This window comes from Diuraphis noxia, unplaced genomic scaffold (assembly GCF_037042655.1).
Source record: "Diuraphis noxia isolate RWA-SAM2 unplaced genomic scaffold, SU_Dnox_SAM2 contig0005, whole genome shotgun sequence".
In the NCBI taxonomy this organism is placed as follows: Eukaryota; Metazoa; Arthropoda; class Insecta; order Hemiptera; family Aphididae; genus Diuraphis; species Diuraphis noxia.
Window position 1 is genome coordinate 3,853,599 of NW_028301715.1, and position 12,279 is coordinate 3,865,877.

Below are 12,279 nucleotides of genomic sequence, written 5' to 3' on the forward strand. Positions count from 1 at the left end.
ATGGACAAAATACACAGCGGACTCAAAAGTCCCGTTGGTCGGCAAAGGGTTAAATTAATTTTATTTACTTTTACATCTAAAAGATGCCTATCACATTATTAATATTATACACATATCAAATACTACTTTCATTGATGTTATTGGTGTTAACAGTTTATTGATATTTACCTAAATATTTATTACAGTGGTTAATTCAAGATTTTGTATCGTGGAGGAGGGTCGAGGGAGTATGAATTATACAGAGCTCGCACTTAATCGAGGGTGGACTGGGCGGCCTTTAAAGTGCGACCATTTCATGAAATTAATTATATAATATGCAGAAAATACGCTGTTATCTCCCCTCCCTCCATAGTAAGTACACTATTGATCATGATGGCTATTATTATAAATAAGCTAATATGTCTACAATTTTAAAATACAGCGTTAGAATAATAATACATTTTAATTATTTTGGGCTATTGTGTAGTTAACAAGAGCCAATAATATGAAAAACTCTCGGATAAGAGTGTTTAATATCGTGAAGACGTGTATATAAACTGAAGCGTGATTTGCTTGGTTACATTTAAGTCAATATTAAACATAATATAAATAACAGTTGTTTACTTAACAGGAGGGTAAAATATTATATGCGTCAACATTTCTAATTTAAATATTTAAACGTGAAAAGTACGACGTGAAATAACGGCTTGGAATAAAGTACAGCGTGAGGGATGAAATTGAAAATAAATGAAATAAAGACATTTTTGGACTTATTAAAAATACGTGTGCACTAGAGTGAAGACATTTTCTGAAAATTAAACATAAAATCGTGTTGATATTAAACGTTGATCAGTGGCGTTTTTGGGATCTTTTTTAATAGAAACGGATTTACACAAGTCTCAGTAATCGGAAATGCAAATTACATCAAGACGACAAAAGAGATGAATAATAATAATAATAATAATAATTCATATTCAATAAGATGTCCGGTTAGATATTTTTACGAACTACACACTCAATATTTGTGTCGATCACATCTATAGTATAATTTTTAATAATATTCACACTATTATTATATTCAACTTGCCACATCCAGGAGTTAGGTCTACAATAATTTATTTAATCATTTATAAGTTTATGGTTAAACCAAAGATTACTGAACCAAAAGGGATTGTTTGGTATTTATTTGTTTATTTTTGTAACTTTCTTAAAAATAGTTGAGAAATTGAAAAATTAAGTTTAAATATTTAAATATTTAAAATGGCCCATCATACAACTTTTTGATCTTTTGCTGCCAAGAAGTTAAGTCACCCAGTACAAACTTATATTTTCAATTATGATATGTTTAGAAATAACGCTGTTTACTAATTGCTTGAAGCTTTTACTTTTACTTATTTATAACACATTTGCATTAATTAAGTATCAACATTTTTTTTATTTATACCTATCTATTTAGGCATGATAATAAACAATCAAAGTTAAATAATTGATATTGATTAAGTATGAGTATAAACTACTTACGTTTAAAATTAGTAGAAAAAAATCGATAGTATACAAAATTGCTGTCGGTGGATTGAATTCAACCTGTAATAATAATTAAAACATCAGAAATTCAGTATAATAAATGTATTATTACTTGTACTAAAATGAGATGTATATAATTTTAATTTATCTAAATGTCGTTTAAATGATAGTTAAAAAGTAAAAACCTTTGTTGTTGAAGCCTTTTATAATAATAATAATAATAATAATAATAATAATAATAATAAATTATAATAATATTAATTAATGGTTTTTACTTAATGTATAATATAACGAGGTTTAAATGCTCTAAAGGTGTACGTGATGATGAATTTTTCATATATTTTTCATAATCACGAGCTATCTGTAGAAGATTTCTATTTTTATCATCTAATCAAATATATAAACAGTTACTAAGCATTTTTTCTTTCAACAATACATTGATTCGAATTATGATTTTTGGAATTTTTTAAATAAACGAAAATACCATATTATTTTTAAATTTTGGAAGCTTTTTTTATAATTCTAAGAAGTGTCCTAGCTGTAGTAACACAAATATGCGTTTTTTAAAAGTAAGGTTTATAAATTATATAGTGGATAATAATTTTGAAAATTTTGATGTACTAAATAAAAACAAAAAAATGTTCTTTAATTTAAAAGTGTTTAAGTGGACCTATGATGGTCCATGAAAATGGTTTTAAAAATTATAAAATATATGTAACGTTGAAGCTTGTGTTTATTATAGGTTAGGTTAGATTTTAGGGTCATTTATACAAATTATAAGTATTGATTGATTAATATTAATTACCAAAACTTTAAAATTACCATACCTAGCTCCCATTTATTCTAAACACGTCATGGAACTATTATCATTAGTCGAGCCCAGTACCTACATAAAGTTAAATAACCCAAAACTAATCGTTAACATTTTGATTTTGATACTTCAAGTTTCAGAAAAATTATACACTACATAATTGATAGTTCTAGAAAAGGGGGATTCTCATATAGAAAATATAAGTTTTAAAAAAAATTTCAAGAATTTGAAAATATGGTCTCTTATATTCAAAAATTCAAAAACCAGACTTAAATTATATAAAAAAATCAAATTGTTTAATAAATTGTTTGACGTAGGAAAATGTGGGCGATCATTCTCAGTGATTCACCCTGCATAACATTATAAAATCAAGTCGTCGAGCGCGTTCACACCTGTCACCTGTCACGGCTATGTTATATTGAATATGACGTGTGAGTTGTGGCCGAATGATGTGCTGTATTGAATTTTAATACGAGGTTGTACCTATGGTTTTCAAAAAAAAAAATCAGATCGAATCAAATGACAACCATTCGAAATATGTACTGATAACATTATAGTCTTGAACATCACATGGAATGGCATTTTATAAACAATATCGTATAAATATTTATACATATAATAATATAACATAGCTATAGTAGGTATTGTGTTATTGCAGTATTAAGTTTGAAATTAAATCGAGCCAAGTTAAATACTAAAAAAATTAACGGTTAACAAAAAAACAAACGATCTTACCGATTTTAAGTAATTGTTTTAAAGTACTCTGTTGTTAATATATCCCCGTTGAAGCCACCACCTCATTTGGAAAATTTATTTGAAATGTTGAACTATATTTTCACTAAAAATAATTCAAGGGAAATAATTATATAGAATCATGTTGGTCTATATCATTCTTGTCGGGGAGATAAAATTTAGCCCTCAGATTATTATGAAATAAAAACACATGCATTTAAATTCTGCCACGATTTCTTATTTGATAGACTGGTTACTTGGATGTTTTGGAATTGTCAAATTGATACCATTAGAACTATAATGTACCGACATAATGTACAAATGGCTAGTTTTTTTTAGTTACACTCACACTTGAATTGATTACTGATGTCGGCCACTGGCCACAGCACCATGGAGTGCTTGACGTCATCCGTATATTTCAAATCAATCTCAATTTCATCATAAGCTGTCATAAGTGTTGCAGTTGTTAATCCTTCTCCGGTAACACAACTAACACGAAGAAATTTCAAAAACTCTTCACTCATTATCATCTATGTTATACTGAAATAACTAGCGTAATTTCTGTAGTTTTATAAAGTTTACTATATAATATGTTCATATATTTTAAATTCTGAGCGGAGCGATGAATGTATTGATTTTACAATGTTATGGGTGGTTTTTTTGTGTGTGTGTCTATGTACACGATAAGTTGTAGAAATAATTTCTCGTGTACCAATATTCTTACTTTAAATGTTATTCAAAAACGAATAACCGTAGAAACTTGAAATTCACACGATATGTTAAATTTATTAATTCCTGTACTTGATAAAATATTTTAAAAAATTTTTAATTATTTTTAGACTTTTGAAATTTTCCGTTATTTTAGTTTTTTATTCTATAAATGTCAATAAGATTTTATCCGTTGGGTCAAAAGACTTGAAATTTAATAAAAGGTTCCCCATAAGTTTATAGAATAGCAGTTGGAAAACATTAAAAATACATAGGCACGTTTTTTTAATACCAATTAAAGTTCAGATTTTTACAAAATGTATTTAATTGAAAATTTACAAATTCTTCAGTTGTTAAAAATGTATAAAACGTTTAAATTTTATAGCTAAGATTTAAAACAAGGTTCCACGTAGATAGATAATGCTGTTGCAAAAAAAAATCTAAAACTATTCAAACACAGTTTTTTTTGTAGTTATTTTAAGTTCAAATTTGGATAAAATTACATATTAAACAATCAAGAATAACAATTTTAGTTATAGTTGCAATTTGTTGGATTGTTGGGTACATAATGAATCTGATTTGATTAATTTGGAATTTGTTTTATAGTTATAGGTATATCTCCATTTTTTTTTTTTTTTAAATTATAACATTATAATTAATATATATTATAACATATCCTAGACTGACAAACCGTCTCCACTCAGAATCGTTTTACGTATACAATGATATTATCATACCATGGAATTCAAATTTAGTACTATTCATTACAGTAACCCACTAGTAATCTACTGTACAGCAGAGCGACATTCACTTATCAGCTTTTTTCAAAATTATTATACATAGATAACAAAAATTTAGGAGGTTCAAAACTGGTTTCTTTAATAATTTTTACTTATTCATTTTCATTTTGATTAAAAAGCACATAAAACATATTGGAAATCACGTAGAGCAAATTGATCGATATCATTTTGTCGATCAACTTACTTAATTGCAATTAATAATTCACCCAGTGAAAATTTAAAAGTATTATCTTTTTTCAAAATGCCAGCACATTTATTTAAGGGACAAGCTACGATACAATAAAATATAATATGTACCTATGAAAATAAGAAACTGTCAACTTGAACATCGAGGGCGCAATAATTAGAATAAAAATTAAACCGAGCTAAAATATTAAGCTTGAGGAGCGGAAGGACTACGCCCACGTCTTTTATCGAGTCGCATAAAACAATATAATATTCAACACCAATATAAGAGAGAAGAGGGTTGTTTATAATTAATTAATTTGAAACATACCTTTCTGTCATTACAAAAAAAAAAAAAAAACAAATGAATTATATTTTTAATACCTCGTGTTCGCGTGGATAAACATGATATAAGATTGATGATATAAAAAATGAAACAAAACAATAATATTAAATCAATTTTTTATTACATAATTGTTCATGTACTATGATGTATATTGATTGTAGAAAGGCTTGTCAATACTAAATTAATTTATCTATTATGATAATAATATTGTGGTAAAAACTAGTGTAAATTTAACTAGATAGCATCAATAAAAACTTATAAATATGACCAATATCAATTAATTTATTATTAATAACATGTGTTAAATAGTTAATAATAGTTCTAAAAGACAAATAAATATAGTTTTAAATTAATAAAATATTTGTAAAAAAAATTCGAAAATGTAATATTTTATTAGTTGTATATACGTATCAAATTAGTTTAAATAATAAGTATTTTTTTTGAAAATATTTTATTTATTCACGTAAGATGTTGCGTCCCAGAAACCTTACGGGATAAGATTAAAAACAACAACCCGTCTTATAAATTATACATGTACAAAGCAATTATATATGATGCGCGTATACAAAAAAAAACCCTCCTAAAAGACCGTTAATGTCAGTAAAAAAAAAACTACACAACGAAAAAGATTCAATTTTGAGAAACGTTGTATTTTCCGTATAATTTATCATAGTCAAAGGATTCTTATAATCGATTTGGAAAAAACAACCACCGAAACTTTTGATTGAAACACAATTACGTGCCAAATGAACCTTTCTGAATGGATGTAAATTAATGTCTAAAAGTTAAAGTTGTTTTAAAGGGTCGACAAAACACGTAACCTATCGAACATTTCTAGGAGCGAGCGTGCCTTTAGTCTAGTCTCCACGATATGGGCGGAATAATGTTGAACCAGACGTGATTAATAATTAATAGTTTGTTCGACCACTATACAAGTCCTCCAGCCTCCGTAACCAATACTTTAAACTTCCTATCCCACGTTCAATTAAATATACTGGCTGCGGTCGATTAAAATTGCAAGCCATATACTACCTATAAGTGTATATATTATATAAAACTTGAATAACACAATACTCGTCGAGATTAAAACGCTTACAACGAAGAAACATATAATGTACAAAATACCCATTACTTATACGACTTAATATCCGGAGTAATCACATTACATGCTGATAAAATAGTTTTGAAAATACTGTTCTCGATTGTAATACTACAGGAATTGGTTAGTGTTCAGAAATATATTCTAAAAGTTTTACTCAAACATAATATATGATATACATACATATATTATATAAATAGCAAACAAAAATGTCGTTTAAATATCAAAAAATAACCGACTGCGTTTGAGCAGTTCATTGAAAATTTCTCAAAACACAGTATTTTATTACAAATTATAAGGTAGTCGTGTAATTAAACATTAAATTCACTAAACATTAAATTTTAAAATATGCCTTAAACAGCTTTCTAAATTCTTGTGTGCCAAAATTTTTAATGTATACCCGCGGAACTAAAAGTCTGCGCACTCTGATGGTTAAAATTTTCAATAATTGTATATAACTCGTGTTAAGTATAATTATTTTGAAATAAAAAGTATTTACGACACTTAGGTGAACTCTTCAAACAATTTGGAGAACATTAAATCATGAATTCATGTCTTGAACGTAATTTAATCGAATGCCACTACTGAATTGAAAATATGTTGTCCTGTTTTTTATTCATAATATCAAGTGTCTATAAAATTACAGTGCATATTTTGTTTGCTCTTGTAATAAGCTACCTGTTGTACTGAAAATAATGATCGCTTCAAGTCATCCACATAAATCAAATACTATACAAAATATCTGGGCACTACGTCGATAATATCGATTATGTCCATGAAAAATCTACGAATTGATAAAATAAAAAATTATAATTTAAGCAAGATTTAATCATTTATTGTTCGTTTTCAATATAATATATCATACCTATCATTTTGTACGTGTAGATTTAATGAAACTGCCAATGTTAATTAGTTTAAGCTTCGTATTGCGTGCGTACAAACGTGATAGGTATAGTTTGTCTTCTACACAATGAAATCGTGACAGCAACTACGTGAAATTGATTAAAAATTCGGTTTTATTTATGTTGCATAAGTGTGCTGTTTTGTAAGAATGTAATGCGATATTATAATAATTATGAATTAGGTCGTAAAATAAATATAATTACATTTTAAAACTAATTAATGAAATCTCAAACCGACGCCACCTGAGAAATAAATCTATTACACATTTAGGACAGTAATTTGCAGTTAGAAGAGGAAATTATATTCTTATATGGTATGCTATATGTCCTAGAGAATATGCGAAACATATTATTGAAAATGGTTATTTCTCAATGAAGAGAAACGCTTAAAAGTAAAAAACTAACTTCATAAAACTTCAGAATCCAGATACACAATAATATTATATTAAGTATGGAATGTAAAAAAAAATGTACAGCTAAAAATCGGAGTTATGTTTGATGAACATAAGACATTAAATTACAATATTATAATTTAATTTAATCATAATAATTGTGAAAGTGGGTGTTATATAGATAAAAATCACTTAACATACTTCAATGGAGTATAATATCGACATTTTCAACTGACAAAACATAATAGTTAATAATATTCGAACGAAATATTAAAAAATTCATCTATGCATAAATATTCCTTTCAACATTCACAGGAAATTTGAATAAATTGTATTTATTTTTGATTTAAATGCAAGAATTACTACTGCACACTTCTCCAGTGCAGTCGTAATAGTCACACACGAAATGTGCTCTCTGCTTTGATGGTCGTACCGATAATTCTCAAAAGGGCGGTCAATTTACAGTCATGGTATAATAATTATAGGTCCTTGATGTAAAATGTATTCAAAGCAGAGTACTAGGTACTAAGTACTTAATATTCAAGTGGTAGTCATATAATGTCATACATAAAATTGAAGAGTAGGTACATCAAAATACATTCGTAGACTCGAAGTCCTGAACTTTGGTTACCGTTCAGGAAAGCATGACGACAACAGTTTAATGATTTAAGTTTCTCTTATTGTGTTTAGAGCCGCGTTATAATAATGTGATAAACGATTTACCGTTAAAAAAAACTTTCTACTTATAGTTTTCAAGAGTACCTCTCCGAGTATGTTTTTCTTTTAATATGAAGTTAAATGACGTAATAAAAGAACAATGAGGAAACGGTATATTTGATAAATTACTAATGAACCAACTGCACGGTTGTGTTCCAACATGAAAACTGTCCAGATACCTACCCATATTTAGAAACTCGAATAATTCGTATTTTCTTCTTCTTGGTATAACCTAGCCTAACCTATATTACTAATATATATTCGTGCAGTTACATAATTAATTAGATGTATTATGTATATAAGTATGCTCATTAATTTTATTACATTACTTTGTCCATTAGTTCATTTTTATTACATTTTCAATTTCTTTTATTTATATTATATTATAATATGTGTGCACTTATGTGCCTAATTATATATTATTATTATTACTGAAATCGCGAACTAGCATTATTATCATACGTAATAATAATATACCAACATAATATTTATTATTCAACGGTGATATTCGTAGTTTATTTATTCTTGCGAGGTTTGCATTTATTATGTTTATTATGTAAGTATTATCGTTGTCTATGTTTGAAGCTTTATTTTGTTATCAGTAATCACTCCCCAACTCGACTAATTTAATTAATAAAACGATATACTCCAGTATGGAAATTAAGTAATATCTCAATATTTTGGCTTTGATCATTTTGATTACACAAAAAAATACATCATCATGAATAATTGCAGAGTACGCGAGTGAAATTAAATAATTGCGCTCAAATGTATATGGACTAGCTGTTCTAACTATTATTTAATTTAATAAATTAGAGAACAACTGAAACTACGACCATGAGAACAGCCTATCCAGGAATCCTTTAATGCAATTAATTTTATTATGAAGATTTAGTTCATCTTAACGAGTTTAAAGTGTAATGACATTATAAAAGAAGAGAAGTAGTTCGCAAAAATATAACTCACAGAAAAGTCAATTTTGGATCATATTATTCATTTTAATAGGTTTGGCGTTAACTCGACACCGGTGGTATATAATGACCACATACTTTATAGAGTACCTACATTATTTGTCTGAATACGCGTATTTGCCCTTTTAGAACACATACGAAACCATACAGAACATTTATAGTGTTGAGTAAAATTCACAAAAAAATAAAAAATAAAAATAATAAATAATCATTGTGCGTTTTCACTAAGCACGTAGTGAATTTATTATGATGATATTTAACTGAGAGTAGTAGTTATATAATTAAGAATATTAAGATATTATGTAAGTAGATTGAACAAATGGGTTGATTATAAACGTCATGTTGACTTGATAGACATCTTATGTTAATCGGATTATGGAGGGAACACATTTATCGCCGACCGATGTCAAGAGTCAAGACTACATTTATTTACAATTTAAACTTGACGAAGCTGAAGAGATTGCCAAATTAATTTAATAGATACACTCATGTTTCAATCAATTTTAATTGGTCAATAGAGTCGCAATGATGACTTAAACCAGCTTTTGAAAAATGCACCGCGATAAACTGAGGAGCGGTCGAAGTCAGTGCGTAGAGTCAAAAGTGCTATCAGATGACATATATATCTCAAAGTTAATAAATAATATGCTAATAAATTGGGTACAGAACTACGAATTAATACCCGAGTCCCAAAGGCATTTGAGAGAGTCATTGTCTAAGGTTCATGCGATTCATGCAAAATAGACCGTATCAAGATGTGATTCACTTGCATATTTTCCTGGTTTGCTAATTAATTGTATGCATATGACTACGGTTTACTGAATAACCGTTGCATTATACGTTTTAAGTATATATTATAAACTTGGCTTTAGGTATTGATGTTTTTTTTTATTGTTACAGCATCAACTACAATATACGTTATATACGCTGATAATTAAGGTTTAAGTTAAAATTATAATGTAAATATTAATTAAGTATACATTATAATGTACCAAGAGTGATATTTACAATGATGTAAGATTAAATTAAGCTGTATAGTTCAATATTTTTTATTGAGTTGATGGTTTTTCTACTGTCAGCATAGACGTTTTATTACAATCACATTTAATTATTCATTATAATTTTAATATCGTTCCCACGATAGGAATATTGTTAATTTGCATACCAACTACCAAGTGCGCCATCTCATAAACAAGGCGATATTTAATAATAGGTTTACAAAATGTATATCCTTTAAATTGAGTAATTTGAGTTAATTGAGCTCTTGAGTAATTTTAATGAACTTGATTTAAGAATATTATAATATTTATAAATAATAAATATATTGATTGTTAAGAAGATATAAAAGAATCTTAAATTCTTTAAAACAATAAAAATATTAAATCTGGAATAAGATAATACCAACAATTTTAATATACATACCAACATAACTAATAAATTATACTTTAAAACTTTATTTATTTTTATTCTATTTATATTATTTTCTCGACTTTTAATTAGGTAATAAGTATTATAAAAATGAAAATGTATATAAAAATTTAATGCTAACGGCTTTAAATTTCAAAGTAAAAATTTATAAATTCAAAATCAATAAAAAAAGAATCTTCTTAAATATTTTAAATTTTAATATTAACTTTTAAAATAATTTATTAGTTGAGTCATTTATTGATTAGCCGAATGAATAATGAAAAGAAAGTTTTATATACGTATCAGATAATTCACTGAAAATTGCCCAGTGATTGAAAAATGAGTAAATAAGTGTTTATTATACACGAGGGGGTCAACACAGTTATCAGCTTATAATTCGTAAATTAATAGGTATTTATTCTTAAATCAAAAAAAGTCTGTTATCGTCAACGACATAGTATACGGGCCAAGTAAATAATTTGAGGTATACAGTAAACACTATCATAAACCCAATGCAATTTAATTTGCAATACTTCAATTTTCAATAAATATAATTGAACTAACTTTTACTGCCCATTTTTAATGGAGCATTTTACTATTATTTTTTGAATGTATATTTACCGTATCAAGTCCATATAAATATATTGAATGTGCGACGTCAACAGTAGTTGCTAAGATCATTGCAAATATCCAAGGTACGAACAAAACTCTGAGATCCTGAAACATAATAATCAGAAAATAAAATATTGAATATAGCGTGCATTATTATGCATGATATGTACAGTCAAATAGTATAAGTTGGCTTTTATATTAACATAAGATTTTGCATTTTTTTCACCGACGTGTACAAAAAAAAATAAATACCCTCAAATATATACTCCCTGTATATACCCCTAGCGTGGGCGTCAGATACACCAATTGATTTTTTTAAATTAATATCATAAAACAATGTTTTTAAACCTTAAAAAGGTTGTTCATGTCGATAAACAAAAAATACCTTTTATCCCATTAAAAATACATAGTTCACATAAATATATAGTATATACATAGTGGTAACATAATCATTATACTATATAGGGTACAGTAAGCATTTTACCTATATAGTGCGTACCAACTTACATTAACTCTAGATCTAATAAACATTTATTTTATATAATATTAAATATATCAACCGAATGTAATATTGAATTTTTCACATTTACGTAATATTGTTAATATAATGTTTTCAGAAAATTCTATAAATTATTCTTCGCTTAAAAGATTTTTATACATCTATTCAAATCTGTAGTTATTTAATATTTATATTAATTATATTATATAATACGTGTAGTTCACATATACCTATTTATTTATTCTATTTTAAATAATCATTATGTTACAATTGTTTTATATGACGTTAAATATCATATAAATGGGACATATTTTTTCGTAGTAAACGATATTATTATTACTAAAATTGTCAGTATAGTTTATTAAACATATATATAATATAGCCGAAGTGCTGTTGCTGGACAGTCTCTTCAATTCAAGATTTTCATGTAAAATAAAGGCGGTCCCACACGAATGGTGAACTGGCCAATATTTGTCACTGGTGATATATGACCAACATTGGTCTTTGCTCCTACACGACTGGTGTATATTCACAAGTATATACTGGTGTATATTCAATGCCCAGCGCTGGTATACTTGTCATGGTAATTGTATATTCTCCCACATGGATTGTATG

General features: G+C 27.0%; 1 protein-coding gene across 1 annotated transcript in view; it reads right to left on the minus strand.

Moving 5' to 3' along the window:
• The window catches only part of LOC107166936 (uncharacterized), a 208,625-nt gene that overhangs the window by 32,711 nt on the left and 163,635 nt on the right, over positions 1–12,279 (minus strand). Inside the window, exons 5-6 of the mRNA XM_089229020.1 lie at positions 11,175–11,270; positions 1,501–1,563 (exon numbers count right to left, since the gene is read on the minus strand). Of these exons, the coding sequence (XP_089085146.1) occupies positions 1,501–1,563; positions 11,175–11,270 (159 nt within the window). The remainder of the gene's footprint in view (positions 1–1,500; positions 1,564–11,174; positions 11,271–12,279) is intronic.